The 27,849-nt window shown below is 37.1% G+C and overlaps 2 protein-coding genes across 5 annotated transcripts; both read left to right on the plus strand.

Moving 5' to 3' along the window:
* Nucleotides 1-1,318: 1,318 nt before the first annotated feature.
* Nucleotides 1,319-22,079, plus strand: gpr155b (G protein-coupled receptor 155b). 2 transcript variants are annotated; one of them, XM_048200730.1, is made up of 18 exons: nt 1,326-1,858; nt 2,553-3,026; nt 3,654-3,832; nt 3,911-4,131; nt 5,356-5,524; nt 5,625-5,780; nt 8,865-8,948; nt 10,540-10,660; nt 10,807-10,891; nt 11,084-11,174; nt 11,263-11,464; nt 12,426-12,491; nt 12,595-12,698; nt 14,368-14,463; nt 14,770-14,834; nt 14,916-15,053; nt 18,098-18,210; nt 22,053-22,079. In XM_048200730.1, exons 2-17 carry the CDS (start codon nt 2,609-2,611, stop codon nt 18,144-18,146), a joined length of 2,244 nt encoding a protein of 747 aa, XP_048056687.1. In that variant the 5' UTR covers nt 1,326-1,858; nt 2,553-2,608; the 3' UTR covers nt 18,147-18,210; nt 22,053-22,079. The 2 variants fall into 2 exon arrangements, with proteins under 2 accessions (XP_048056688.1, XP_048056687.1); XM_048200731.1 differs by lacking the exons at nt 18,098-18,210; nt 22,053-22,079 and having other exon boundaries at nt 1,319-1,858; nt 12,595-12,775; nt 14,916-14,992.
* Nucleotides 21,261-27,829, plus strand: ola1 (Obg-like ATPase 1). Of its 3 annotated transcripts, none has more exons than XM_048200733.1 (11): nt 21,261-21,414; nt 22,053-22,153; nt 22,950-23,093; nt 23,197-23,324; nt 23,665-23,840; nt 23,978-24,058; nt 25,143-25,240; nt 26,833-26,973; nt 27,145-27,241; nt 27,325-27,447; nt 27,527-27,829. In XM_048200733.1, the coding sequence occupies exons 2-11, from the start codon at nt 22,053-22,055 to the stop codon at nt 27,626-27,628; spliced, it is 1,191 nt and encodes a 396-aa protein (XP_048056690.1). In that variant the 5' UTR covers nt 21,261-21,414; the 3' UTR covers nt 27,629-27,829. The 3 variants fall into 3 exon arrangements, with proteins under 3 accessions (XP_048056690.1, XP_048056691.1, XP_048056689.1); XM_048200734.1 differs by having other exon boundaries at nt 21,303-21,419; XM_048200732.1 differs by lacking the exon at nt 21,261-21,414 and adding an exon at nt 21,815-21,965.
* The last annotated feature ends 20 nt before the right edge of the window (nt 27,830-27,849 follow it).

Raw genomic sequence — 27,849 nt, forward strand, 5'->3', positions numbered from 1 at the left:
CTTTGATCTGTGGAGGGCAGTAATACACTTGGCAGTGTCTACACTGCTGGAATTCAAATAGAGAAGAAGAAGAGAGCTAGGCTGCGTTCCACTCCAGTTTTAGACACGCACTCGCGAACTTCCCTAAATACTTCCCCTCGGGGGAATCCCTGCCGCCATTTTGAAGTGCGTTCCACTTCGGGAAGTGGATGAGGGAAGTTTATATGGACAGACCCTTGCTCCCTCGATTTTGACCGAGGGAGCGAGTCTACTTCATATGTACACTTCAGGCAGCTCCATAACCCACAATGCCACACGATTGTGACGTCACCGCATATCACGTTTAATTTACCCCACCACAAACAACTCTATGATATATTATTTTTTTAAACATTTAAAACACATATATAGCCTACATATAGAATGCTGCTTTAAACAATTTTGAAAGGGGGAAAAATTAAATAATAAATCAACTCCATAGCAGATTCCAAGCGATCAAGGGCTTAGGATGTTCCAATTCAGCCCATTGCAAGGGTTCTGCCAGTAGTGGGCACTCGTGCAATGTAAGCAATGACGTACATTAACGAGACTGAGGGAAGTTAGCAAGGGAAGGGCATTTAGAAAACGAACTGGAACGCAGCCCTAGTTCAAGATGAGCATTTATGGTTAAAGCGGAACTCAGTAAGATTTGCGAAGCTCCCCCTACAGGTTCCTTCAGTGAATCACACTGTCGTAAATACTCCAAGCGCAGCTAGGGACTACAACGACTACAACGCTCACCAGCGCAGTAGTTTTGCAAATACAGTACAAGAAATCTCGATGGAGGTGGGTAATTTTCGAAATTGTCTTATAAAGTCATAATATACATTGTTTTTGAATTACCGTAAAGCATTTTGTCACTCTCGCGTGAATGTGAACATGAGGCGAGATTGTGTCGGGTCGGCGCAGCTCAACTTGCAAGTGCTGTATTCTGGCGTAGACGTGCCAGAGGGGGTTAGTGCACGCCTCAAACACACCACTACAAGTCCATTAACCATCGTAAGGACTTAGAAAACTATTTATGAAGGTAAAAAAGTTACTTAGTTCTGCTTTAAAATGTATTAATTTTTTTTAGAAAATGAGTGATGGTTTCTCTAGATAAGACCCTTATTTCTCGTCTGGGATCGCGTAGAACGTTTTGAAGCTACAATGAAACTAATTTTGACCTTCAACTGTTTGGGTTCCAGTGAAGTCCACTATATGGAGAATAATCCTGGAATGTTTTCATTAAAAACCTTAATTTCTTTTCGACTGAAGAAAGAAAGACATGAACATCTTGGATGACAAGGGGGTGAGTAAATTATCAGGAAATTTAAATTTGAATTTGAACTAATCCTATTTAATTCTTTGTCACTTCATTGCACTTTTTGTTGGTTTTTCATAAATTAATAAATAAAAAAAAGGAAACCTACTCTGTTTTAAAGTGAAAAACAGACCATGATGTGGTAATCTCCCAACAGATTTCTTCTTTACTATTATTAGAGGCAATATGACGCCCATCCACTAGCGTGCATGACGGTGGCCAATCACATGAGAATGTTCCATGAATATCTGTATACTGTCTACGCTTCCACCAATCAGCGACATGACCAGACGAGATAAGGCGGGGTTAGACGACGTCATAGGCGGACTCACGCGTCAGTCATTGAGTGATTTGACATTGAAAGTAACGGAGCGCCGAAGAGCTCGAGATGCTGCTGTGACCAGAGTGAAAACATGGATGTTTCGGGCGTGTTTTTCTTTAACATGATATTATGTAATCCATGTATTGATAATCTCGACACGTGAACACATGGAAGGTCATCGACAACCGTTATATTTCTGTTGTTTTCGTCGCAAGGTAAGACTAAAACGTTTATAGTAGTATAGATGTCAACTCTAGCTATTCAATGGCCTTGTTTATCATAAGAAACACATTTTTAATTATTATACTATAATATTATTATATATATGAATATTATAGTTCGTCAGTGTCCAGATTTTTGCAGCTCATTTAAAAATAATAACAAAGTTGTTATTGTAATCATCACATAATAATATATATTTTTAGTTGACTATATAATTATAGAATTTTATCATTTATGTCGAATTTTATATATTATATATTTATATTTTATATATTATATTTTATATATTTAGTTACTGCAGTTTCAGCAATTAATTTGGTTTTTAATATAATATAATTTTATAATTTATATACAGGTTGGAAATGACACAACTCCTGTTATTGTAATAATCACATAGTAATATATTTTTGGTTTACTATTTTATAAATTTTATAATTTATGTAGAATTTGGTCATATCCCTTTTTTTTAGTTATTGCAGTTTCAGCAATTAATTTGTTGTTTTATATAATTTTATAATAAATCTATAAATATAATATAAATTATATAAATATAATTTTATAATTTATATAACATGGCAGCTATAAATTCATAAACACACTTCTGCTGGAAAACAGTGTCATATAGGATAGCAGCACTTTTGTTGAGCCCTCACTGAGGTCTTTTGACATGTTTTTATCTCCTCCTAGCTTTCAGGTCTGCACCATTAGATCATCTCTCAGTTGTCACTGTCAAACTTATCATCATGGAGGGCCAGTATGTCACCATTCATGGCCTCAACATCACCCACAGCCCTCTTGGAGCACCGGCCATGTCTATCAACAATCTTTTCCCGGCTCTGCTGGAGTGCTTTGGCATTATTCTGTGCGGATATGCGGCGGGTCGCAGTAACATCATTAGCGTGGGACAAGTAAATGGTCTGGGCAGCTTTTTGTCGTGTTTCGCTCTTCCTGCCCTGCTCTTCAAGAACATGGTGCAGCTGCAGTTTGAGCACATCGTCTGGTCGTTTCTATGGAGCGTTTTGATCGCAAAAGTGTGTGTCTTCTTGCTGGTGTGTGTGCTGACGCTGTTGGTGGCAAATCCTGAGAGCAAATTCAGTAAAGCAGGGCTGTATGCTATCTTTGCCACTCAGAGCAATGACTTTGCACTGGGATATCCTATAGGTGAGGATCCCCTCACACACAGATACACTGCCCTCCAAAAGTTTGGAAACGCCCTAGAAAAGTGGGGTTTTGGACAATATTGGCATGAATCCTTTTTAATGTGTGATAATTTTGCACTGATAAGGGACAAGACAAACTACGAAAACATATTTTATTACATAAACAGTTTATACATATAAAAAAACTAAAATTTTCGATTCATCAAAACATCCACCATTAGCAGCTATCTGACCTAAACTTCATTCTAATTGGTTCATTGTATTCTAAACTTAATTGGCAATCAATTGTTGAAGCTATTAAGGTTTGCTGACCCAAAAATCTTTTACAAACCTGGGCCAAGTTTAAACCAGTAACCAGGCATCACAGCTGGCAAAGGGGCATGTCTGACTTTGACATGTATATATTGCCATTATTATGTAATCAAAATGAAAATTATTCTTGCTGGTCTTCAATGATAATATCAAGTTACTTTAATGTATTTGCATCAAAAAATGATAAGGATTTATGCTGATATCGTCCAAAACCACACTTTGCTAGAGGTGTTTCCAAACTTTTGGAGGGCAGTGTATATCTAAAATACACATGCAGACAGTTCACATTAATCATAAGATCATAATTCCCATACAGTGGATGCGCTGTACAGGAGTTCGCACCCAGAGTACGTGCAGTATATATATCTGGTGGCTCCTGTGTCTCTGATGCTGCTGAACCCTGTGGGATTTGCTTTGTGTGAGATCCAGAGATGGAGACACACCAATGACCGCAGCTACAGCAAACTGCACGTGATCTTTACGGTCATACTGCAGGTGCGTGTGTTTATCTTCATGCAGAAGTTTCTGTTGACGTCAGCCTTTTTTTCATGTTATTCTTTTCTATCTTTTCAGGTTTTGAAGAACCCAATAGTCTTCATGGTTATTGTTGGAATTCTCTCTCATTTCCTGTTTGGTGGACGTGTCCCTGTTTTACTTGGAGAGTTTGTTGACGGACTGGCAGACTCTTTCGGAGGGGCGGCACTCTTTTATCTGGGCCTGAACATGGTGGGACAGATGGGTAAACTCACGCGTACCACTGGGGTTTCCCTCATCCTGCTTATCACTGCCAAACTGTGAGTGAAAGAGAGTTGTGTGTTTAACCAACAGGTTGCACAAGGTGGTTTATGAGCTACCATGATTATGCAAGTTGTAGCAAAGGTTACCATTAGACCAATGTGTCATACCTATCATCAGCTGTGTTGTTATTGTTAACTAAAGAAAATATTAAAAATAATTTTCATTCATTGAAATAAAGCTATTTTCAAAATTTTCAGTATTTTCAAAATTTATTTATTTAAAATCCATAGAATCAGCATAAATCTGTTAATTCTGAAAATAATTAAATTTAATCAGTTAAAAATCAGAACACTGCTCAAATTTGGCTAGTTGTGAAATAAGCAAGAATCAATTATTTAAAATATATGAGAACACATGTATAATAAATTGTATTTATTGATGATAAATATATAAATCTGGTTATTGTGTATTTAAAACATTCGGTTTATTAGTAGTATTACATAAATCTCATTCTTGTTTCATTTATATATGACTAACATATATGCGCATCATATTATGTTTATAAAAAGAAAATTCTGTCATCATTTACTCACCCTCATGTTGTTCCAAACCTGTGAGACTTTTATTCATCTTCGGAACACAAATTAAGATCTTTTTGTTGAAATCTGAGAGCTCTCTGTTCTTCCATTGACAGTCCACGCAACTACCACTCTGACACTTCAAAAAGTTCATAAAGAGATTGTAAAACTAATCTATATAAATTGAGTGGTTTAGTCCAGATTTTCTCGATCAAAGAGCCTTGATCGCTTTATATGATGAACAAATTTTATTCAGGCTTTTATTCACATATAAACATTCATCAACTCACATCAGTTATGGTGCTTGCTTGATGTATGAGATAACGAGAACCAATAAGGTTCATTTTCATATGTTACGCAGCGTGTTTGAGCCAGAGCCATTGTTTTTGAAAATTTGGACTAAACCGCTCAGTTCATATGGATTAGTTTTATAATCTCTTTATGAACTTTTTGAATCGTCAGAGTGGTAGACCGTCAGTGGAGGGACAGAAATCTCTCAGATTTCATAAAATTATCTTCATTTGTGTTCCGAAGATGAACTAAAGTCTTAGAGGTTTAGAATGAGATGAGGGTAAGTAAATGGCAGGATTTTTATATTTGGGTGAAATAACCCTTTAATGTAAATTTTAAATGTAGTTAAAATACATAAATCTGAACCATTTTTGAGTACTGATTTATGCAATTTTTGTTTGTGTTTTCCAGGCTAGTTATGCCATTGATGTGTAAGGACATGGTGGAGCTGTTGGACGCTGGTAATTCCAGCTCTGTGAATCACTCTAGCCTGTCTGATTATGCTTTCCTTTACGGAGTCTTCCCCACTGCTCCCAGCGTGGCCATCTATGCTGCTCAGTACAACATGGAGCTGGAGGTGGTAAGCTATGAATGAATTTCTGTAAATGTCACCCAGACTCAATCATTGCTATTAAACATTTAGTCAACACGGATCAGTACAAACATTTTGTGTGTGGTAGGTGACCTCTGGTATGGTCATTAGCACCTTCCTGTCAGCGCCAATCATGTATGTGTTGGCATGGTTACTGACCATTCCATGGATGGAGGCCACGTCCCTGGTGGCGGAGCTACAGGATGTGAGCTTTAACATCAGCATTGTCAGCCTAATAGCCCTGGTGAGTGTGTGTGGGTTGATGTGTTTAAGAACACATACCATTTGCTTACAGTGGATTAGAAGTGAGAAAATACAGACTTATTCAGTTAGATCTCTTCTCTTCTCTTCTCTTCTCTTCTCTTCTCTTCTCTTCTCTTCTCTTCTCTTCTCTTCTCTTCTCTTCTCTTCTCTTAAAGGCTCTTTCCTCTCCCCCTGTCTTGTGTGGTTCACATTCTATTCTATTCTATTCTATTCTATTCTATTCTATTAAGGTTCTCTCTTGCCCCGTCTTGTGTGGTTCAATTTCTATTCTATTCTATTCTATTCTATTCTATTCTATTCTATTAAGGTTCTCTCCTGCCCCGTCTTGTGTGGTTCAATTTGTATTCTATTCTATTCTATTCTATTCTATTCTATTCTATTCTATTCTATTAAGGTTCTCTCCTGCCCCGTCTTGTGTGGTTCAATTTCTATTCTATTCTATTCTATTCTATTCTATTCTATTCTAAAGGTTCTCTCCTGTCCCCCGTCTTGTGTGGTCCACTTTCTATTCTATTCTATTCTATTCTATTCTATTCTGTTCTGTTCTGTTCTGTTCTGTTCTGTTCTATTCTGTTAAGGTTCTCTCCTGTCCTCCTGTCTTGTGTGGTTCACTTTCTATTCTATTCTATTCTATTCTATTGTCATTTCTGTCTATTCAATTTTGTTCTGTCCAGTTCTATTCAGGTCTGGTGTGTGCTCACTTTTTGTGTCTATTCTATTCTATTCTATTCTATAAAGGTTCTCTCTTGCCCCGTCTTGTGTGGTTCAATTTCTATTCTATTCTATTCTATTCTATTCTATTCTATTCTATTCTATTCTATTAAGGTTCTCTCCTGCCCCGTCTTGTGTGGTTCAATTTGTATTCTATTCTATTCTATTCTATTAAGGTTCTCTCCTGCCCCGTCTTGTGTGGTTCAATTTCTATTCTATTCTATTCTATTCTATTCTATTCTATTCTATTCTATTCTATTCTAAAGGTTCTCTCCTGTCCCCCGTCTTGTGTGGTCCACTTTCTATTCTATTCTATTCTATTCTATTCTATTCTGTTCTGTTCTGTTCTGTTCTGTTCTATTCTGTTAAGGTTCTCTCCTGTCCTCCTGTCTTGTGTGGTTCACTTTCTATTCTATTCTATTCTATTCTATTCTATTGTCATTTCTGTCTATTCAATTTTGTTCTGTCCAGTTCTATTCAGGTCTGGTGTGTGCTCACTTTTTGTGTCTATTCTATTCTATTCTATTCTATTAAAGGCTTGTGTGGTTTACTTTTGATTATATTCTATTTTAATCTGTTCTATTCAAATAAGGTTCTCTACAGTCCCCACTGTCTTGTGTGGTGCAATTTCTATTCTATTCTATTTAGGTTCTCTCCTGTCCCCCTGTCTTGTGTGGTTCACTTTCTATTCTATTCTATTCTATTCTATTAAAGGCTCTTTCCTGTCCCCCTGTCTTGTGTGTTTCACTTTTGATTCTATTCTATTCTGTTATTATATTGTCTATTCTGTCTATTCAACTTTGTTCTGTTCTGTTCAATTCTATTCAGGTCTGGTGTGTGTTCACTTCTTTTGTCTATTCTATTCTATTCTATTCTATTCTAAAGGTTCTCTCCTGTCCCCCTGTCTTGTGTGGTTCACTTTCTATTCTATTCTATTCTATTCTATTAAGGTTCTCTCCTGTCCTCCTGTCTTGCGTGGTTCACTTTTGATTTTATTCTATTCTATTCTATTCTATTCTATTCTATTCTATTCTGTTAAGGTTCTCTCCTGTTCCCCTATCTGGTGTGGTTCAATTTCTATTCTATTTTATTAAGGTTCTCTCCTGTCCCGCCGTCTTGTGTGGTTCACTTCCTATTCTCTTCTATCCTATTCTATTCTATTGTCATTTCTGTCTATTCTGTCTATTTTGTTCTGTCCAGTTCTATTCAGGTCTGGTGTGTGTCCACTTCTTGTGTCTATTCTATTCTATTTTATTAAAGGCTTTTTCCTGTCCCCCTGTCTTGTGTGGTTCACTTTTGATTATATTCTATTTTAATCTGTTCATTTCTAATAAGGTTTTCTACAGCCTCCCTGTCTTGTGTGGTTCAATTTCTATTCTGTTCTATTTAGGTTATCTCCTGTCCCCCCTGTCTTGTGTGGTTTTCTATTCTATTCTATTCTATTCTATTCTATTCTATTCTATTGTCATTTCTATTCAATTTTGTTCCGTTCTGTTCAATTCTAGTCAGGTCTGGTGTGTGTTCACTTCTTTTGTCTATTCTGTTCTGTTCTGTTCTATTCTATTCTATTAAAGGCTCTTTCCCATCCCCTGTCTTGTGTGTTTCACTTTTGATTCTATTCTATTCTGTTATTATATTGTCTATTCTGTCTATTCAACTTTGTTCTGTTCTGTTCCGTTCAATTCTATTCAGGTCTGGTGTGTGTTTACTTCTTTTGTCTATTCTATTCTATTCTATTCTATTCTATTCTATTCTATTCTATTCTAAGGTTCTCTTCTGTCCTCCTGACTCACCTGGTTCACTTTTGATTCTTTTCTATTCAATTATTATATTGTCTATTCTGTCTATTCAATTTTGTTTTGTTCTGTTCAAATCTATTCAGGTTCTCTTTTCTTTAATGTATTATGGTTAATTTCTGATTCTATTCTCTTCTGTTCACTTCTGTATATTCTGTTATATTCAGGTTCTTTTCTGTCTCTTTTGGTTCACTTTTGTCTATTCAATTCAGGTCGTTTTCTGTCTCATTTGGTTAATTTCTAATTCTATTCTATTCACTATTTTGTTCTATTATTATTCTGTTCTGGTCATTTCTGTCTATTCTATTCGTGTTATTCTCATTCTGTTCTTTTTTTTCTGGTTAATTTCTGATTTTATTCTGTACTGTTCTTTAAAACCTGCTTTACATGCATGTGTAACCATAGAGAACATACATAAGAATTTTAAGAGGATTAAAAATCAAAGCTTCTACATCAAACAGAGATGAAATATCTGATCCCAGAAACAATGAGTTACAGAATCTGGATTACCAAAATATGTGTGTGTGTGTGTGTGTGTGTGTGTGTGTGTGTTGCAGGTTTGGACCCTTGCTGTCATGCTACTTAGTAAGAAGTTTAAGAGGCTGCCACATATGTTTGCCACAAATCTGTTCTTAGCACAGGTACATGATCCTGCACAAAGGCACACGTATCCATAATTCTTTAACTCACTTGCTTTTTTCACTCCCTGTTTCTTTACCTCTCTCTTTTTTTATTTAATTTGTGGTACTTTTTCCAAACCTCTTATCTCTGCAAGTGACACAATAAAATGCGCTCAGGGGCTGGCTGCATACATTTTTTTCTTTCAGACTGTTCATAACTTTAAGTCAGTAACATAAATTTGGTCTGATTTGATACCAAAAAGTAAGACTGATTACCCCTAACTAACTGCTAGTTGTTCATACTAGTTCTTATCCGCCATGTTTATCTCCGCAGCCATGTTTATCTCCACACACTTTTGAACTTTGTCAAATACACACAAGGTTATGTCAAAAACACAGTTTAAGTGCAATAAGACATGTAAGAGAAATCAGTTTAAAGGTCCCGTTCTTCGTGATCCCATGTTTCAAACTTTAGTTAGTGTGTAATGTTGTTGTTAGAGTATCAATAAAATCTGTAAAATTTTAAAGCTCAAAGTTCAATGCCAAGCGAGATATTTTATTTAACAGAAGTTGCCTACATCGAACGGCCAGTTTGGACTACATCCCTCTACTTCCTTCTTTAATGACGTCACTAAAACAGTTTTTTGACTAACCTCCGCCCACAGGAATACACAAGAGTTGCGTTTGTAGAGTGTGTTTGTCGCCATGTCGTCGAACGCTGTTATTTTCATCCCGCAGTCCAATCACCGGGTCTGATTCCGGCTCAAATTGATAGGGTAAAATTAAAGACATGTTTACAATAACACTGAGCGCGTGCATCTCCCCGTTATGGTAAGAGGCGTGACCTTTCCGGGCAAGGAGCGCTAAACTGCTGTCGAATCAAAACACAGGAACCGCTGGCACAATCAGAACTCGTTACGTATTTCTGAAGGAGGGACTTCATAGAACAAGGAAGTCATCGGCCCCTTTTTATGACAGTGGAAACAGCGGTATACAGATAAGTAAATTATGTGAAAAATACTGTGTTTTTTTACACGCGAAACATGAACGTTATATTGCACACTATAAACACAATCAAAGCTTCAAAAAAACACGAAAAACGGGACCTTTAATACTCACAGGACGCGCCGTCTGACAGCCAGCTTTCTGTGCGCATACTTTGGATGTGTGCGCTCAGAAAACCTGCAATGTCACGTGAGCGTGGCCGCGATAGAGATGATAATCAAAACCAAACAGATGTTTTGTTCATTTTTGGCAGAGTATCTGAAGCACGAGTTGTACAGGCTCCGCCCTCTTCTGGAAAGCGGGGTGGGGAGCAGCATTTGCATTTAAAGATACATGCACGAAAACAGCATGTTTTTCCTTCCATTCAAAAATAGGCATTTATAACATGGTATAATAAATGATCCGTGGGGCATTTTGAGCTGAAACTTCACAGACACATTCTGGGCACACCTGAGACTTACAATACATCTTGTAAAAGTGGCATTATAACATAATGGCTATGTCCCCAGCAAGTTAATTCAACATATATTTTCCTCAGAAAATGTAAAAATATATTTTCTTGATTTATTTATTAAAGCATGTTATGTTTATTTCGTCTCTAATGCAGCTCCTAGCATGTGTGTCGATGATCGTGTGGAAGTTTGTGCCAAAGCAGGGGAAAGTGTTTGGCCAAATTCTCACCTTTACATTACTTTATGGGTCTCTTTACAGCACCTACATGTGGACAGGTAAGAAATCATCAAACACTTACTCACAGTAAACAATACTTGATGGATAAGGATTATTTTTATTGTATGATTTAGGTTGTGATACATCTCCTTTGTGTTGTGCAGTTGTAGCGGTGTTTAGCAGTTGTGTAGATATTGTGTTATAGGTCTTTTGGCGTTCGCTCTTACTTTATTGGGCAGAAATGAAAACTTGAAAGTGAAACCCATAGTTTTCATCATCTTTGGATGGGGGTGAGTATATATGCGTGTGTGTGAGCGTGTGTGGTTTGCATGCTAGTGCGTTTATTATTCCAAAATAAATCCTTTCAATGTTTTTATTTTCTAAATTAAAATAAATGTAATTAAATTGAGCTTTAATTTATACAGCAGAATTCCGGATTTATTGGAGAAAACACCTTTTGTGTTTTAATTTTGTTGTCTTAGAATTCCCTTTCTAATTGTGGGTGGGCTGCTCATGATAGGACAGAGAATGAGTGACAACGTAGACTCCGCCTTCTTTTACGGCAAGGGGCAGGTAGGTTGGGATTTTTGACTGTGTTTATACAAAACATCATAACACAATTTGTCTCTGTTCCCCCCACCATCTGAACCTTTTTCCTCAGATTGTGTGTACTGTGGTAGTTCTGGGCTGCAGCATCATTCTGGGTGGTCTGTCTTTGATGAGTTTGAGCCGAGGGGCCCAAGAGGAGCAGAACTATCAGGCCCTAGATCAAAACCCCATGACAGGCACAGCAGAAGATGTGAGACACCCCCAGCCAGAGAGCCAGAACTCATCTGAGCTAGATCGAACCTACACCAACACAGGTAGTTTGTACATTATATATAGATTATTTATGTACATTTATTCAGTGTTGGAGAACAACTAGAAAAAGCAAAGCAACTAGTTCACAGAAAATAGAAATTCTGTCATCACTCACTCTCATGTCTTTCCAAACCCGTAAGACTTTTGTTCATCTTCGGAACACAATTGAAGACGTTTATAATTAATTCTGAGAGATTTCTGTCAAAACATTCAAAAAGAGAACATAAAATAAATCCATATGAATCAAGCAGTTTAATCCAAGTCTTCTAAAGAGACACGATCACTTTACATGATGAACAAATTAAATTTAGGCTTTTATTCACATTTGAACATTGATCAGCAAACATGCACAGATAGAGCACTCAGATATGGTGAAGTGATCGTGTCTCTTCAGAAGACTTGGATTAACCCGCCTGATTCATATGAATTTCTGTTACAATCTCTTTATGAACGTTTTGAAGCATAAGAGTTTTGAGTGAATAGATTTTTCAGTGGAGGGACATGAGGGCGAGTAATTGATAATAGAATTTTTATTTTTGTGTGAATTAACCCTTTAAAGAAATAATTCACCCCAAAATAAAAATTCTCATCTTTTACTCACCCTTTTTACTTACTCCAAACCTGTTTGACTTTCTTGCACAGGACTCTCAAAGTTTTTTTAAAAAGAATTTATTTGAAAATTCAACTAAAAGTTTTTGTTAGTATAATAAAAGGGGTTCAAAACAACACTGTCGTTGTATGGTCAAAAAGCACTATCTTCTTTTATGTTCCCATACACAAATACAAGTTTGGAAAAACATGAGGAGTAAATTATGACCATTTAAATTTTTGAGTGAACTATCCCTTTTACAACCTCCCTTATTTGGTATGGAGACTATAGTTGTTTTCAAAAACCAAGTGATTTCCCAATGCTGGATATATTTCTAGAATGTGCATGTAGTGTAACTTCTCCTTTGTTGACAGATGTTTGTGAACCCATGCCAGATATGATAGTCGGACATCTTAATGACTCGCCAGTGCCTTCAGCAGGTTGAAATGTTTTTCATTTTATTCTTATGATTATCAAGTCATTAAATACCATTTGATTGCCAAGCTTCATCAGGGAGTAAAAGAGAGCGTGTTTCTGTTCTAGGGATTTTCCTGAGCGAGGCGTCAAGTTCCAGACGTGCGCAGGAGGAGAGGCAGATAGCTCGACATGTGCTCCTCTGCCTGCTTCTCATTGTCAGCATGCTGGCTGTATGTCCACTCCTCACACTCTATGAGAAAGACATACACTGCCTCATAAACACAAGCATATACACACACATAATGAAGTAAGCCACATGATTATACAAACCTGATTCCAAAAAAGTTGGGACACTGTACAAATTGTGAATAAGTAAGGAATGCAATAATTTACAAATCTCATAAACTTATATTTTATTCACAATAGAATATAGATAACATATCAAATGTTGAAAGTGAGACATTTTGAAATGTCATGCCAAATATTGGCTCATTTTGGATTTCATGAGAGCTACACATTCCAAAAAAGTTGGGACAGGTAGCAATAAGAGGCCGGAAAAGTTAAATGTACATATAAGGAACAGCTGGAGGACCAATTTGCAACTTATTAGGTCAATTAGCAACATGATTGGGTATAAAAAGAGCCTCTCAGAGTGGCAGTGTCTCTCAGAAGTCAAGATGGGCAGAGGATCCCCAATTCCCCCAATGCTGCAGCGAAAAATAGTGGAGCAATATCAGAAAGGAGTTTCTCAGAGAAAAATTGCAAAGAGTTTGAAGTTATCATCATCTATACTGGATGCCCGTGATCTTCGGGCCCTTAGACGGCACTGCATCAAATACAGGAATGCTACTGTAATGAAAATCACAACATGGGCTCAGGAATACTTCCAGAAAAGATTGTCGTGAACACAATCCACCGTGCCATTCGCCGTTGCCGGCTAAAACTCTATAGGTCAAAAAAGAAGCCATATCTAAACATGATCCAGAAGTGCAGGCGTTTTCTCTGGGCCAAGTCTCATTTAAAATGGACTGTGGCAAACTGTTCTGTGGTCAGATGAATCAAAATTTAAAGTTCTTTTTGGAAAACTGGGACGCCATGTCATCCGGACTAGGACAACCCAAGTTGTTATCAGCGCTCAGTTCAGAAGCCTGCATCTCTGATGGTATGGGGTTGCATGAGTGCGTGTGGCATGGGCAGCTTACACATCTGGAAAGGCACCATCAATGCTGAAAGGTATGTCCAAGTTCTAGAACAACATATGCTCCCATCCAGACATCGTCTCTTTCAGGGAAGACCTTGCATTTTCCAACATGACGATGCCAGACCACATACTGCATCAATTACAACATCATGGCTTCGTATAAGAAGGATCCGGCTACTGAAATGGCCAGCCTGCAGTCCAGATCTTTCACCCATAGAGAACATTTGGCGCATCATAAAGAGGAAGATGCGACAAAGAAGACTTAAGACAGTTGAGCAACTAGAAGCCTGTATTAGATAAGACAACATTGGGACAACATTCCTATTCCTAAACTTGAGCAACTTGTCTCCTCAGTCCCCAGACGTTTGCAGACTGTTATAAAAAGAAGAGGGGATGCCACACAGTGGTAAACATGGCCTTGTCCCAACTTTTTTGAGAAATGTTGATGCCATGAAATTTAAAACCAACTTATTTTTTCCTTAAAATTATACATTTTCTCAGTTTAAACATTTGATATGTCATCTATGTTGTATTCTGAATAAAATATTGAAATTTGAAACTTCCACATCATTGCATTCACAAATTGCAATTTGTACAGTGTCCCAACTTTTTTGGAATCGGGTTTGTACTCAGAGCACTATTCTCAACATCCTCCAATGTCAAATTACCTCTTTTACATTTGGGACTGTTTATTTCAGAACCTGTCCAGCTGCCTGTGGTGGTTGTTCAATGCAGATCCAGGGCGGCTTTACCTCGAGCTGCAGTTCTTTTGTGCTGTAGCCAATTATGGACAGGTGATCACAGTCACACAACTCTCACTGCAAAATTAGAACATCTAGATACTAGAGTTGTCAAAAGTACCAACTTTTAAAAATGTGATGCTTTGAACGCTGTTGAGCGGATTCGTAAACACCTCTGATTCGCCATTGTGTTCACGTGTTCATCAGATATGCCTGTGATTGGCTACAATGATCAATGCACAGGAGCGTTCAATTTTTAAAATTTCAAAATTTGGTATCACAGTCTGTACTTTTGACAACACTACTAGATACATGAGAAGAGTTGCTATAAAAATTTAAAATATGCTTTGTCTCCATAAGGGTTTTGTTTCCTTTGGAATTTTTGGGTTGGACGAGCACCTGATTATTCTTCCATTCAAAAAGAGGTGAATCAGCCGTGTTTGTGTTATTAAATATTATTTGTTTATTTTGGATGTAGTTTCAGCAGCTTCTTTGTGTGTTTGTAGGCTGGCTGCTCTGTGTGGTTTTGGTCAGGATGAAAGCCTTGAGTCTGCTGCTGTTCCTGAGGAAATACGACTGACCTGTACACAGTTTGTGAGATACCACAAAGATCAGTGCGTTCAGGATATTGTTCGCAATAGAGGGTGAGTATGTGTATGTTAAAATTTTATATTTGGTTAAAGGTGCCGTAGAACGTCTTTTTAAAAGATGTAATATAAGTCTAAGGTGTCCCCTGAATGTGTCTGTGAAGTTTCAGATCAAAATACCCCATAGATTTTTTTTTATTAATTTTTTTAACTGCCTATTTTGGGGCATCATTAAATATGAGCCGATTTAGGCTGCGGCCCCTTTAAATGCTCACGCTCCCCGCCCACGGAGCTCGCGCTTGCCTTAAACAGCATAAACAAAGTTCACACAGCTAATATAACCCTCAAAATGGATCTTTACAAAGTGTTCGTCATGCAGCATGTCTAATCGCGTAAGTATGGTATTTATTTGGATGCTTACATTTGATTCTGAATGAGTTTGATAGTGCTCCGTGGCTAAAGCTAACATTACACACTGTTGGAGAGATTTATAAAGAATGAAGTTGTTTATGAATTATACAGAAAAGACAAGTGTTTAAAAAATGAAAATAACGACAGTCTTGTCTCCGTGAATACAGTAAGAAACGATGGTAACTTTAACCACATTTAACAGTACATTAGCAACATGCTAACGAAACATTTAGAAAGACAATTTACAAATATCACTAAAAATATCATGATATCATGGATCATGTCAGTTATTATTGCTCCATCTGCCATTTTTCGCTGTTGTCCTTGCTTGCTTACCTAGTCTGATGATTCAGCTGTGCACATCCAGACGTCCTGCCCTTGTCTAATGCTTTGAACATGAGCTGGCATATGCAAATATTGGGGGCGTACACCCCGACTGTTACGTAACAGTCGGTGTTATGTTGAGATTCGCCTGTTCTTCGGAGGTCTTTTAAACAAATGAGATTTATATAAGAAGGAGGAAACAATGGTGTTTGAGACTCACTGTATGTCATTTCCATGTACTGAACTCTTGTTATTTAACTATGCCAAGATAAATTCAATTTTTAATTCTAGGGCACCTTTAAAAATAAATAATTTTAGGCAGTATCAGTAATGCATAATTATTATTATTTTTTTATTGAATGAGTGAAAGGTGACATAACATAAGAAGCCAACAGGCTTGCGTAATATTTTTAACGATGTTCACATAGTTGGACAAGTGTTTTTTTTTATTGTACTTGCACCTTTGCACTTTCTTTTTACTAATCACAAACACATATATTATTATGAGTTGATTTTTTTGCCCTTTTTTATTCCTAGTAAATTAGGGACAGAAAATTATGGGGAAAAAAGCAAACATTTATTATTAAATGTTATAACTGATAACAGTTGTATATTTATATTTACCAAAGCAATAACAACACTCACACCATTTGTTAAGTCAACGTTTCTTTGAATGACTGGTCAGGATGCTTCAACAAACGAAATAGTGCCACAGACATATTTTGTTGATCCTGGAACACCATTCCTGCCCGAAAATGTAATCATAACCATACCCCTATGCCTAACCCTAACACTACCCACAAGTTATACCTTAAATCAGAGGGGAATGATGAATATCACTGCTGTGGAAGCACCTAACCCTGGCTGTAAGCCTAAACTTGACATAAACTGTAAACTTGTCCCTCAGATCTGATTGGAATGTTGTTCCAGGATCAACAAAGATGTTGTTCCAGGAACATGTTGTACTTGGTGAAATCACGTTCACTGATTCAACATATTAAGGGCTTATTTATTGTCTCTGCATTAAACTGTATGGGATACAAGAGTGTTTTAAAGGGGTCCTATTATGCTTTTTTACATTTTCAACTTTCTTTAGTGTGCAATGTTGCTGTTTCAACATGAAAAAGGTCTGCAAAGTTACAAAGTCACTCTAAAAGGAGTTAAGGCCTGTTCACACCAAAAACAATTGGAATCACTTTCACAACATTTTTTTTTTCCAATTGATGAACAATAAAAACATAGACAGCCAATCAGAATCCATCCTGCTTGAGCATTTAAAGCAGCAGACGACAAAACTGTAGCAGGCTTAAAATCAAGTGTTGTGGACACTAATATGGTTATCTTTATAGTTATCTTTGTTGATGTGAACTGGTCTTTATTCTCTAAATCGGTAATCAGTAAGCACTGTTTCTGAACTCTTTGAAACGCCTTGACTGTAGTCTTGAATTTTCTTGAATGTACACAACTCAATATTCCTCATTTAAATAATTCCCGCCGAGGCATACACGAAAAAGGGGTGAGAACTTGTCGAGTTGCGTTAGTAGTGTGTTGAAACTTGCGATTATCATAAAGGGCATGACATTCAACATGACATTCCGAAACACATTCAAAGTGGTTGACCGATTACAACACTGGTCCAGCTGACCAATCAGAGCACATTATGCTTTTTGGAAGGAAGGGCTTCATAGAGAGGAACTAAACAAAGGCTGCACATGCTCACATACTTCCCTATTATATAAACAGTATGTGACAAAAGAAGTATGTCCGAGTTCACAGTACTCAAAAGAGTAGGTAAAAAGTACCCAGATGACCTACCACTTCCGGCGAGATTCTTAAAGGGATAGTTCACCCAAAAATGTCAATTCTGTCACCATTTACTCAAGTTGTTCCAAACCTGTATGAATTTCTTTCTTCTGCTGAACACAAAAGAAGATTTTAAAGAATATGGGTAACTAAACAATTGATGGACCCCATTGACTTTCGTAATATGGAAAAAATTACAATGGAAGTAAATGGGGTCCATCAACTGCTTGGTTACTGACATTGTTCAAAATATTTTCTTTTGTGTTCAGCAGAAGAAAGAAGTTCATACAGGTTTGGAACAACTTGAGGGTGAGTGAATGGTGACAGAGTGTTATTGACAGACTGGGAAGAGAGGTGCTGCAACAATGTAAAATATGTGAAAAATAATGTGTTTTTTAATATTCAATCATGAAAACCTATTCTAGTAGACCCCAAAATCAAGACTTTGAAAAAGGGCATAATAGGTCGCAAAAATAACACACTTCACCTAAATCTTCCTTTTGACCTATCCCTGTTCTTTTTTTCCCTCTTTTAACTGTTTGTCCCCCCCATTTTCTTCTCAGTGGATCTTCTGAATCTCTCACTGGACCTGTGGGTGAATCCTTCCTTTGACCTACATGTGTTCTGGCAGCGGGATCATTGGCTCCTGTATGTGGGTGTGGCCAAAGACAGAAAGGTGTGGCCTTGCTTTCAGGACATGGCTTCAGATAAACGTTGTCTTACTACATGTGACAAATCTGTATTGCTTCCAGCACCCTGTGATATCGCTTCATAGGGGTGATGTGCTCAGTGAATCTTCACTTTGTGGTGTCACACAAGCCGAAGCAAGAGCTAAATAGACTGATTTATGTATCAGTATGTGTTGTACCTCTTGGATTACTATGCATGGCATGCAAAGAGCACAGAACTCTTAATCTCATATATGCACATTCAACAGCCTTTGAACCACACACACACCTGCTCTGTTTCAAAGCCTAGTGAGCTGCCTATGTAGGCAGCATTTTAAGGCATCATAGGTGAGCAACGTGGTAATGCTGCCTCATTTTAGCCCAGTTTAAAGGGATAGATCACCCAAAAATGAAAATTGTGTCATCATTTACTCCCACTCAAGTTGTTCCAAACCTGCATAAATTCTTTGTTCTGCTGAACACAAAGGAAGATATTTGGAAGAATGTTTGTAACCAAACAGATCTTGCCCCTCATTGACTACCATAGTAGGGAAAAATATACTATGGTAGACAATGGGATCTGTTTGGTTACATACATTCTTCCAAATATATTCCATTGTGTTCAGCTTCAACTTGAAGGAGAGTAAATGATGACACAATTTTCATTTTTGGGTGAACTATCCCTTTAAGGCAGCATTGAATGTGTTTGTGGAAAGGCAATCCCAGAAGGTACTATTGCAAGCTCAGTGAAAAATAAGTCCAAGATGGTGAGACGAATTAAAAATTAATTAATTTATCCTGTATTTGTGAGTGCTATGTATTTATGGGTATTATTTTTATTAGATTATTTGCAGAAGTTAAACACTGTTTTAATCTATTGCAAGTTGAGTCTCCTATGCAGAATCCTATTTGAGTTGCTGCGTCTCTAATTAGTCATTTAGGGTTTTCATGGATGCTGCCTTAGAAGGTTTTGAAACAAAGCAAATGACACATTTGTAGAACTGTGAATCTGCACTAATTATTATAGTTACATCAATTATGATGAAATAGTAACTGAAACACTGAAATATGAAATATGCTGTCAACACTAGTGCTGCAAAAACACTTCTGACTGGGATTTTAATTGTATGCTTTGTGTTACTTGATCCTTGTCTTGATGACAAGACTATATGGCCTTGTAGCAAAGCAATGCAAGCCATGTTTACAAACCTAAAAATTATCGTACACAATTGTGTTTTGAGAGCTAGCTAAGGAGAAATCAGGACAATGGATCACTTCATTTTCAATCTACAGAACTGTTTAAGTACCTTCATGTTTACTGAAGCGTGCAATCTCCCTAACTGTATATTCTTGTTTTGCTGGTGTGAATCTATACAAGTGATGGCATTTATGTTTCTGTGACAAAGTATGTCATTACTTTATATCTAGATATGTGATATTAGAAAGCAGGAGGACAGTCATTATTTTGATGTTGCAGTTATAAATTGTCTAATTTCTGTATTGTTCATACATTAAAATCAAAAACAGTATTATAAGCTGTATCTATTAAATGGCAACTGCATAGCAAGATTCATACATTTAAAGGGCAATGTTTCAGCCTAAAAGAAAATGTTGATAGTCAAGACAGACCAAGACAATGTTAGATCCACCCTAAAAAACATTTGTGTGTGTGTGTGTGTGTGTGAGATTTAGACCATCAGAGTGAGGACCAAGAGAGTAAAATGAGGACATTTTGGCCGGTCCTCACTTTCTGAGACCTCTTTAAAGGCCTGTTTGAGGGTCAAGATTTGGTTTTAGGGATCAGGTTATAATTGAGTAAAAGGTAGGTTAAGGGTAAGGGTTCGGGTTAGGCAATTAGTTGTGATGGCTAGGTTAGGGTGTACAAGAATGTGTGTGTGCGCGTGTGTGTGAGGTCCTGGTAAACCCTATATGTGACCCTGGACCACAAAACCAGCCATAAGGGTACATTTTTTGAAATTGAGATTTATACATCATCTGAAAGCTGAATAAATATGTTTTCCATTGATGTATGGTTTGATAGGACAACTATTTGAAAATCTGGAATCTGAGGGTGCAAAAAAATCGAAATATTGAGAAAATCACCTTTAAAGTTGTCCAAATGAAGTCCTTAGCAATGCATATCCACTTACAAAAATACATTTTTGATATAATTACGGTAGGAAATGTACAAAATATCTTCATGGAACATGATCTTTACTTAATATCATAATGATTTTTGGCATAAAAGAAAAATCGATAATTTTGATCCATACGATGTACTGTTGGCTATTGCTACAAATATACCCATGTGACTTATGACTGGTTTTGTGGTTCAGGGTCACATATTATAAGGACCAAATGTTCCCACAAAGATAGTAATACAAGTATTTTCGACCTTTTATTTTATTTATTTTTTTGTCCAAATGAGGAAAACGGCTTATAAATCATACTAAATTATTTTTAGAATGTTTTTTTGACAATGTAAAAATGCAGAAAGTTTTCTGTGATGGGTTAGGGGATACAATATACCGTTTGTACAGTATAAAAATCATTATGTCTATGGAATGTCCCCATAAAACATGGAAACATAATGTGTGTATATTTTTTATATATAGGTTTATGAGAAAAAAGCACAAATAATGTTTGGACATCAATTATAGCAAAACTGCCAAGGTGTACATATATATAGCAATATATAGCATATAAAATAAATACAAAATAATAGTAAATCTTAAATGTATTTTAAAAAGCAGTTTTAACAGCTTTGTTTGTATTCCCTGACTGTACAAACAAAGCTGTTAAAATAGTTACTATAAATAACAAGTTTCTATCTCCATAACCTCTTTGTATATTGACAATGTTGGAAAATATGAGGTACAGTTTCCGGTTGCAATAAACAAAACAAAAACGTTTACATCCATGCCTTGTTTAAACTTAGAAAGTGCTTAGCAGGGTAAAATATGTGCAATATCGTAAATAAAAAGTGTCCTTAATCCTGGATGTAACGATGAGGTATACAACACAAAATGTGTTTTCGTCATACCCTAACGTCATTATATCGTAACTGGCTTCGACCAATCACAATGTGAGGATTCAGAACTCTTCCGGTATGGACATTCTTTGCGTTTCATCAGCCGGAGTGTGTAGCAACGTGTGTTCATTTGAGCACAGCGAAATTCTCCATCTGCTTACAGATATAGTGTGATATCAAGGTGATGTAAGCGCAGGCTTTATCATATTTATATATGCATCGCTTAGACGTGCTATTTTTGTTTAAATTGTCTGTTTTTATTGCATATTGTCCCCTTCGTATGACCGGCATGCTAACCTGCTACACCTAGTAATGAATTGGGAATGGGGGTATAGATGCTCTGGAGGCACATGTGTCTCTCTGTTGGCTTCCTATCGAGTAATGAAGCACCCCTAACTCCACTAACCCGGCTGTCACTTGGCTGGGATGCAGGGATTTATTAGCAGTGAAATGATATATGCCTTCTCTTACTTGTCCAGGGAGTGGCATATATTTAGCCTCTCTTACTGTGTATAAGGCCGGTCAGTTTACACTCAATGCGGGGGCTATTTTGGGATTCTGGTGCCATTAGTTTCACTGTCGTGAAATGGCAACTGGTTACTGCAGTTAGCCAGGCGAAGAAGTTACACGTTGCGTGGCTTCTACCGGATCTTAATTATGCAAAATATACTCCATTCGTAATATTGCACGAGAGTACGTTACTGATAATATTTTACCATGGCTCCTAAAAAGGTGTGGTAGCTGCGTGACTGCTTGAGTTGCTCAGATAATTATGTAATGCATTAAATTGAAAGTGGGAATGATTCTTTTACTCCACAGATGCCTCCAAAGAAGGGTGGAGATGGACCAAAGCAACCCCCCCTGATTGGACGTTTCGGGACTTCCTTGAAAATTGGAATTGTTGGATTACCAAATGTAGGGTACGTGTTACTTCAAGCTGGCATTTTGGCTTTATGCATGTGTGCTGTATCTCTATTTTGACATTGCTGGAGGAATAGTGTCAGACTGATAAAGTGGGAATGCTTGCCACAGTTGTTTTGCTTTTTAATTTTTTACATTTTTTATTTGTGCTTAGTGCAAACTTGTCCCATTACATTGTGTGAAATAATTATTAGAAGGATGATGACTCATGATCTTGGTTCATTATGAGATCAGGATGGGCAGTGGTTTTTGAATGGCAACTACGTCCGAATATGCCTACTTCCATACTATATAGGATGCCAAAAACGTAGCATGTATGAATACTATGTATTCAAAAAACAGTAGGCAAAAAGTACCCAGATTTAATACTTCCAGCAAGATTCTGGAGTGTGCGATTGATGTATACTTTACTATCCCATAAAGCCTGGTAGATCTCGTGACCGTGACAGTATGGCAGATGTAACTTCTATATCCAGATTTCATTCATACTACCCATATTCATACTAGAATTTACTCTTTAAATGGTGAAGTAAGTTTTAAACCAAATGTAGTACATACTAGACAGTACGATTTTGGATGCAGCTTGGGTCTCTGTATATATATATATATATATATATATATATATATATATATATATATATATATATATATGAGACCCAAGCTGCATCCAAAATCATATATATATAATATATCTTATATATATATATCAAATATTTGTTCATTTGTTATGCATAGCAGAATGTCAGTGATCCATGTTTTCATCCTTTATCTCCGTTAATTTGTTTGTGATTTCAGAAAGTCGACGTTCTTCAATGTTCTGACAAAGAGTCAGGCAGCGGCTGAGAATTTTCCCTTTTGCACCATCGACCCGAACGAGAGCCGTGTGCCCATTCCAGATGAGCGCTACGACTTCCTCTGCCAGTACCATAAACCCGCCAGGTGCTCACTGCATGTCTGCATAACACATAATACAATTATCAGCACTTTCCGCTCCTAGTCATCAGTGACATGATCTCAACTTCTCTTTTACCTTTCCCTCCAGTAAGGTTCCTGCATTTCTGAATGTGGTGGATATTGCTGGCTTAGTAAAAGGGGCTCACGCAGGCCAGGGTTTAGGTAACGCCTTCCTCTCCCACATCAGTGCCTGTGATTCCATCTTTCACATGACGCGTGAGTAGATTGCCATTTCTGAAGATATTTTTTGTATTTTATGAAATTCTTTATCTGTAAGTTACCATGTAGTTGCAAATAAAAGTGTGTGTGAGTGAGAAAGACAGAATTCAACAATATGTGTCAGATAAAAACCTAAAAATGGTGATATCCAGAGATGAAAAACATGGATTTAGTAAAATTAAAATTTACAGCATGATGATTATCTGACATACAAATAGATGTATCCTGGATAAATCTGGAAATATTGTGGAAGTTGTGTCAATTCATTGGCCAAAATGTCTGGGAAACCTAAGGTTTTGTTCCATATATTTGTATTTATATATTTGTTTCTGTGTAGGAGCTTTTGAGGATGAAGATATTATCCATGTTGAGGGTTGTGTTGACCCAGTGAGGGATATTGAGATCATTCACGAAGAGCTGAGGATGAAGGATGAAGAGATGATTGGGCCAATCATCGATAAGCTGGAGAAAACCGCAGTCAGGGGTGGAGACAAAAAACTCAAACCTGAATATGTGAGTGAACTATATATCCCAGTATGCATCTGACCACTGCAGAATTTTTAAACCTTCTTCCTACTTTGTACTTTAACAGAAAGCCTGCAGAGACATGCACTGACTTTTTTTTGTGTGTGTGTTTTCTCTCCTTGCAGGACATCATGTGTAAAATAAAGTCCTGGGTGGTTGATGAAAAGAAACATGTCCGTTATTACCATGAATGGAACGACAAAGAGGTTAAAATCTTTATTATTTTTAATGTTAAAGAGATGAAGGAATGAGTCCTAAAATCTGGAAACGACCATTGCCCCAAATCAATGTGTTTTTTGAATGGATTTTTGGTTAAATGTCTGAAATAAGGTCTGTGATTAACACAAGCTCAAGATATTGTCACGTTTTATTCTAAGACATAAAATACATGAACATGTACATATTACTGACAATACAATCAGTTATAACCCACTGTATAAAATGTTTTTTATGTGTTTTTATAAAAGCGGTTGTTAGTCACCATTAAATCAAAATAGACAATTCTTGTTTTTTATGGAATATTTTAGTATTTATTATAAATGATTTATCCGTGGAGATCAGTATTTTTTAAAATTCGTGTGCCCTTGTAATCTTTAATTAAAAAATAACTTCCCCTCCCTCTTGCTGTAGTATATCTTCTCTGAGGACGTGTTTACTGGACAAAATTCCTGCCCTACATTTTTTTTTGTTCAAGAAGCCGTTTCACTCAAGTATTAAATCACAGTAGGGAGGAAAAGAATATCACAACTTCCATTTCATGCCAAGTGGCTAAATGGGACTACAAAGATTGTCGTGGACATCACAAACAGGAAAACTCATCTACTCACTAGTCCACTTATAAAGCCGTTTTATGTTTATACTAGTGCTCTTGCAATAGATTTCAACTTGAGCTTTCCAACTTGTAGATTTTAAGTAAAGATTTAAAGAGTTGTCGGAAGCTTAGTGGTGATGATTTTAAGTCATGTGGTGTAGTTTATTGCCTAGCTTTTTACTTCTGGCGATTGTATTAAGGCTCTAAAATTCATAAAAGATGTGTTAATTTGTAAAGATTATCTTGATGAACTAAACGTGTAAGAATCATAATCTTTTGTTGGTCACAAAGCTTATTTTCTGCAATAATTCAAACGGCAATGGAAAAACCTGTTGGCAAGTTTCTAGTATCCAGGGTGATGCTACATTCTGGGCTGGCCTACAAAAATATGTCATACCTGCAGCACTCGATACTCTGCCTGAAATTGCTTGGATTAAGTTTTGGTTATACACTAACTGTTTTTTATTATTGTTTTTCAGATTGAGGTCTTGAATAAGTATCTGTTCCTGACATCCAAGCCAATGATCTACTTGGTTAACCTCTCAGAGAAAGATTACATCAGGAAAAAGAATAAATGGTGAGATGACATTTTAGCTGTTTAACTTCTGTTAGTGAATCCTTTCTGTGCTGGTATAGAGTGAGGTATGACGTCACTTTGTAGGCCAGTCGGCAGTTAGCATCACACTGGTCCCTCGACAAAAACCCAATAGGATTTTTCCATAGGCTTTTGGATTATCGCAAAAAACAAGCTCTTTGATCAACAAAAGTTTATGATACTTACATGTTTTGTCCATCAAGATCACAGATGAACACAACTTTTATGAATTTTGAAGCCTAAATAGAGTTGCCAGAAGTAAAAAGCTAAAGGTAGGCGATAAACAAACCACACCACTGTCCCACGAGTTCAAAAAACCCATTGACTTCGGCATGATAGAACCAGAAGTGCTAAAATGCTAACTCGTTTCCGCGTTTTGGCCTACAAAATTGATGTCATACCTGCACTCCTCGATTACACATCCTTTGGACCATGTGAAACAGGTCTCAATCTACTGGCTAGCGTGCCATGCCGCCTTCAAGTGTTAAAGGTGCAGTAAATGATTTCTGAAAAAACTGTCAATATTTTAAATCAACCCAAACAAACGCACCCCTCCTTTCATTGCTCCGCCCCCAAAATGCACGAACATGCAATGCATGAGTGGATGTCTCTTTATCATAGCTGAAGCGATGTCTCTCAGCCATCTCTCTTTCTAAAGTCTTCATATCTCCCTCTTGCTCACTCTTTCTCCTCCCCCATCATGAGTGGATACGCCCCCTACTGCTGATTACAAGTGTACTGTGGTAACACTTTCAACGTTTCTCAGAATTTGCTTACTGCACCTTTTAAATAGTTTATCCTTGAATTCAGGTTGCAAATAAATTTTTTCCCCCACTTTTCTAGTTTTAACACCGCTACACGAGCTACTTTATTTTGCACATTCAACTGAGGCAAAATTGATTTACAAATGTCATATGTGTTAATTGATTGCGCTGTATATCTTTTAAATAATTGCCTGTTACATCAAAGCTTGATAGTGATGTGTCTGGCCTCTTTAAAGGATAGTCCACCCAAAAATGAAAATTCTGTCATCATTTACTCACCCTCATGTTGTTCCAAACCTTTCAGTCTTCTGTGGAACACAAAGGAAGATATTTTGAAGAATGTTGCTAACATTCTTAAACGGTTTCGGTTCCCTTTGACTTCCATTGTGTGGACAAAATATACAATGGAAGTCAATGGGAACCAAAACTGGCTACCAACATCTTCAAAATATCTTCTTTTCTTATATTTTGTGATATTTGACATATGGGCGAGAAAATTATGTCAGAATTTTCATTTTTTGGATGGACTTTTCCTTTCAAGGCATGGCTTCCTGCTTGATCTTGAATTGCAATTGTCAAGTAATACAGTCTGAGGTGTCATTACTACAGTACACTTGTAGAGCAGTATGCTAGGTATATAATGGAGAGATGAGTCGATCAATACAACTGTAGCAATAACTGTATGTATTCATGGTTGTAAAAACATTTGTGCCGTAACAGTTCAGCTGGTCCCTGATGGAGAACTGGCTTCCGTCCCCAGGAAATTTGAGTTTGGGAGCCAAAAAACATTTGCTGTTTTTTCTTTTGTAGGTTGGTGAAGATCAAGGAGTGGGTTGACACTCATGATCCAGGTGCGCTGGTCATCCCGTTCAGTGGGGGATTTGAGAGCAAGTATCAGGAAATGACTGATGAAGAGAAACAGAAATATTGCGAGGAAAACAAAACACAGAGGTCAGGATTTGCTCTCTTTGCTGAATTTAAGAATCTTCATACTTTTTCACATGCAAAAAAGCATTTTCAACAGTACTAAAATGATTCTCTAAATGCTAAAGTCAATCATATTTTGGGTCATGCTTAATCTCAGTAGTGACATCATTATGAATTTTTATTTCTTTGTTTTAGTGTTCTGACTAAGATCATAAAGTGTGGGTATGCAGCCTTGCAGCTGGAGTACTTCTTCACAGCAGGACCTGACGAAGTCCGTGCATGGACCATTAGGGTAAGCAAAGCACAGGTTCACAGACATATTTTAAAATGATTACTGATGCACCTCTTAATTATATGTGTTTGAACACCTTACAGAAAGGCACCAAGGCCCCGCAAGCGGCTGGAAAGATCCACACAGACTTTGAGAAAGGCTTCATTATGGCTGAAGTCATGAAATTTGTGGACTTTAAGGAGGAAGGCAGTGAAAACGCAGCTAAAGTAAGATCTTGAAAAGATCATAGAAAATAGCATGGATTGTTAAAGGTTGAAAACTGATAATGTTGTCGAATACTTGCAGTCTGCAGGGAAATACAGACAACAGGGACGGAACTACATTGTGGAAGACGGTGACATCATCTTCTTCAAATTCAACACACCTAATCAGCCCAAGAAGAAGTGAAATCATCATGATGCCAGTTGGATGGAATGTACCGTCTCTTCATTTATGGCTTTGGAACATTCAAAACGATCACACCTTAGTGGTTTATTTTTTATTTTATTATTTTGGCTGATGGCTGAAATAAACGTAATGGCTGGTCTGCTTACAAAAGCTGCATGTCGCACAGCAGTTTATTCTAATAAAACACTTCCTCAGACCAAAGTGTTTTCTGTTCAAGGTAC

This window comes from Megalobrama amblycephala, linkage group LG8 (assembly GCF_018812025.1).
Source record: "Megalobrama amblycephala isolate DHTTF-2021 linkage group LG8, ASM1881202v1, whole genome shotgun sequence".
NCBI classification, from domain to species: domain Eukaryota; kingdom Metazoa; phylum Chordata; class Actinopteri; order Cypriniformes; family Xenocyprididae; genus Megalobrama; species Megalobrama amblycephala.